At 50.1% G+C, this 3,752-nt stretch overlaps 1 protein-coding gene across 2 annotated transcripts in view; it reads right to left on the reverse strand.

Moving 5' to 3' along the window:
* Window positions 1–305: 305 nt before the first annotated feature.
* Window positions 306–3,752, reverse strand: part of LOC113211200 (uncharacterized) — a 51,766-nt gene continuing 48,319 nt past the window's right edge. The window contains exons 5-7 of one of the 2 annotated variants that reach the window (XM_052272284.1): window positions 2,833–3,094; window positions 2,552–2,753; window positions 306–858 (exon numbers count right to left, since the gene is read on the reverse strand). In XM_052272284.1, coding sequence (XP_052128244.1) covers window positions 703–858; window positions 2,552–2,753; window positions 2,833–3,094 — 620 coding nt within the window. In that variant the 3' untranslated portion in view covers window positions 306–702. Of the gene's footprint in view, window positions 862–2,551; window positions 2,754–2,832; window positions 3,095–3,752 lie in introns of both variants that reach the window. The other variant, XM_052272283.1, reaches the window with a different exon arrangement.

The following is a 3,752-nucleotide window of genomic DNA, read 5'->3' on the forward strand; positions in this document are numbered from 1 at the left end:
TAACGCGTTATCGTTATCGTTACAGTAACGAGTAACGCGTTACTGTAACTTTAACAACCCTAGTTCTGTCTAACCGCCAATCTTGGTTCAACGCCAACAAAGGTAGTGCTTTTATCACCTTTTGAGAGACAGTGTATGACAAGTTAGTGTTTCTTCACAAACCCAAAGTTTACAGCACTGGCTTTTGTTTTTTTACTTGTTTGAAAACGAACCTATAGCTGTCTTAGAGCTGACGCAGTGACCAATTCATTGCACGTGGCTTCAAGAGTGCAAGTGTGGAGGTAAGAAAGAATAGTTCAAAAGAATTTTGTTTAAGAGTTTTAATCTAAGAGACACATGATGACGCAAGCAGATACACAATTGCTTGTAAGTATAAGAAGTGTCTGAAAAGCAGTAGCATTTCACCGCACATTTTTTTCTTTTGTTTAATCAGCAGTACTGGGCAGATAAAATGAAAGAAGGCATCCTACGTGAAGGAAAAAATCGGAAATGACACATAAAATGGAAAGTTAATTAAAAGGACTAGAATAGATAAATTAGGCATAAAAAGCGACTAGCCAGATCTGGCGAGTAATTTAAAAACAGCGTTGCAAAACAAACAACGCTGTCCAAATTATTTGCTAAAGAACCAAAATGCGGAGACTCGTGCACATGGCAGTTGTGCAGAGTTACAATACGCGGCATAAAGCCTGCGCAGCACAATCAGTGACGATCAGGGTCTTGTGCCTCCCGTAGGTTGGCGGCTGTCGAAGTGCTTCTTGCGAGACGAGGCCTTCCGGGTCGCGTCCAGGCGTACAGCTTCTGCGCCTTGTCGACGGTCGCGTGATCCAGTTCTCCGTAGGGCTGCGGACGCACGTGCTTCTGCGACAGTTCATAAGGTGCACAAAGGAAGAGCTGAGCGAATTGTTCGACATCAAATCAAATCGAGTAAATTCCACTCGCATTCGTATTGTTCTGATTCGATTTCGAATAGTTCAAAATTTCGAATGGGATCCGTTTGCATTCGAATCAACTACATTGTAATGCAACCTGAAAACTGCGTACTTAGTATTAATGAGACTTACTAAAACAACAAAATTTGGGTCGTTTAATATTATGTAACGCACTTGGGGGAAGAAGCGTGGGAAGATACGCAATGCACTCCACTGCTCAGACTTGAGCGCGCGAGGCAGGCGCCTTCGGTAATCTTCGGCCCCATTCGGGATTGGCCTGCTACTGGTCCCGCGAGGCAGCCTCAGCTCGCGCACACAATAAACCCATGTGCATTTTGTTGTGCATTAACTTGCAGAATTTTATACAGCGATAAGTAAGCGCAATTTTTTATGAATAATTGTGTACAAAATGTGCATAATTATGCACACACTGTGCATAGTTATGCAAAAAATTGTGCATAATGCGCCCCACCTGCCCTCGCCTCCTTTTCGGTATGACTACCGCCGCGCGAGCCAGGCTGTGGCTCGCAGAGCGTTCGCAGAGCCGACCCTTGAACAAATCGGTCCTGTGCGCACCGCGTGCGCGCCGCGTGCGAAGCGCGTGCGCATATTGTTCACATCGCGTGCGCGCCGCGTGCGAAACGCACAGTGTCATCCTGAGGCTTTGATGTAGGATTTCGGGTGATCCAGGGGACATCCTGGGGGTCGCGAGGTGTCGCCGGAACGGTGACAACCTGCACAATCGAATGCCGAGGTCAGAAGTCCTGGACACACAACGAGGCCGGCGCCAGGATCACTTTGGCCTCCAAAATTCCACTCAAATTTTGTTGTCTTTGACGGGGGCCTCGTGGTATCCCCTCGTATCTCGCGAACCGTAGACCGCAGAGAGAAATGGACTTCGGCGCTGTGATCAGCAGGTCCCGGACACCAGGATAGCATATGGTGAGGTGGTCCTCATCAGGACAAGCGTCGCGGCGGAGGATTCCGCGCTGTGCGCACGCGAAGTTGTGCACGGCATGTGCGCAACGACCACACCAGCGCGCACAAGGCATGCACAGCCTTCACGGTCTTTGGGGGTGGCAAACTTGCGCATACGTTCATTGCGCACAGAAAGGCTGCGCACGCGTCGCGCACGTGCACTGTAAAAAATAATCACGGTCGCCCATACGGAAATATGCCGTTCACTTAACCTACGGCGTCTCCGTACCTTGGGTTTCGTACCCTCTTCCCATAAGAGCCCACGTAAAAAATACGTGGGTACGGAGCCGGGGTACGGAAAAGTACGGAAAAAGTCCTGATAATTTTGATCCCAAGGTCTTCGTCTTGAGTGCGGAGTCTGTTACGGCGTTCCGTACCCCCTTCCCTATGCTAGCCCATGTAAAAATCGTTGGTACGGTGGCCATGTACGGCAAATCTCCGAACCACTTTCGAAAATCACTCCCAAAAGTAAATACGGAACGCCGTGACAGGCTCCGTAACCAGTGTGGCGCGCACGCGATGTGCACGAAATGCGCACGCGGTTTGCACGCGACGCGCACGCAATTCGCACGCGGCGCGCACAGGACCCATTTCATCACGGGCTGTTTTCCCAGAAATACGGGATGTCGTACGACACTCACCTTTGCTCCGCTCTCGGTGTGCAAGCGCAGCTCGAGGGCGAGGCCAAGCGCGAACATGCTCTGCGGCACGAGGCGCTGCAGTCGGAGCAGGCACTGCTCGGCCAGGCAGCCGGACAGCTTGCACGGGGCGGCGCACGACAGGAACATCAGCACGTACGACACGTTGGTGTGTACCGACAGCGGCCACTCCAATAGCGCGTCCCTGGGTCCGAGAGTCCTGCCTAAGGTAAACTGCACACACACTAGGCTGGGTGAAAATGTAGGACCGCAAAAAAACTCACGCGCACAGGTCGAAGGCCTCATTCTCGCCCAGCTTGTAGAGGAAGCGGCTCAGGCAGGTGAGGGTGAAGGGCGTGCGGCGCGCGCGCACCGCGTTGCGCAGGAGCGTGAGCTTGCGCGGGTGGTCGTGCGGCAGCAGGTCGGCGTACAGCGCCTTCCACTCGCCCTCCTCTGGGGCCGCGTCCTTCGCCCGCGACGCGAGCACCAAGGCGTGCGGCAGCAGCAGCGTTCCGGAGTGCGCCGTCTCTGCACCCGAAGGAAGACCTGCACAGGTACATTAAAACTCTGGGATCAAAAAAGTACACCTGGTTTCAAATACTTCGAGATTTCCTATGCAGGGTGAAAGTCGAAGCGTGTCAGTGCATGGATTTCATACTTCATTGTCAAATAGCTGAGGCACTCAACCTATAGGTTAAGATCAGCAGCAGTAGTCCTTTCTCCACCCTAGCAGTCAAGTTGGCAAATTTGCCACATTTACCTTAAATTTTGGTGTTACATGCATCTTTACCAAAATGTAATTATACAATGACTGCAAGCCACCACAGCCATCATGATCTTCAAAACTGTGTGAGTTATTAATTTACGACGGTTCTGGTTAGAACACGAGGTGAGAGCGGTTACGTTTACCCTAATGATTTGTAAGCGCATATTGATAGGAGGTACCGAGATTGAAAAGTGTTTCAGTTTCTCGCTGGAAAATAGTAAAATCCTGAATGGAAAATTTCTATCTGGAAAACTAAATTCATTTTTTGAGGGTAAAGGGAAAACTTTGAGGAACTCCCTTGGTTTGAGGAAGGCTCCACAGATTTTGAGGAGGTCTACTCAAAAAATAAGGGGGTTTTCCTTATTTTATGAGCAGTTTTCCTCAAAAATGGAAGGCCCGCAAAGTTTCCCCATTTTTCTCAAAAAATTAGACGTTTTT

This window comes from Frankliniella occidentalis, unplaced genomic scaffold (genome assembly GCF_000697945.3).
Source record: "Frankliniella occidentalis isolate FOCC.00 unplaced genomic scaffold, Focc_3.1 Scaffold197, whole genome shotgun sequence".
Lineage (NCBI taxonomy): Eukaryota > Metazoa > Arthropoda > Insecta > Thysanoptera > Thripidae > Frankliniella > Frankliniella occidentalis.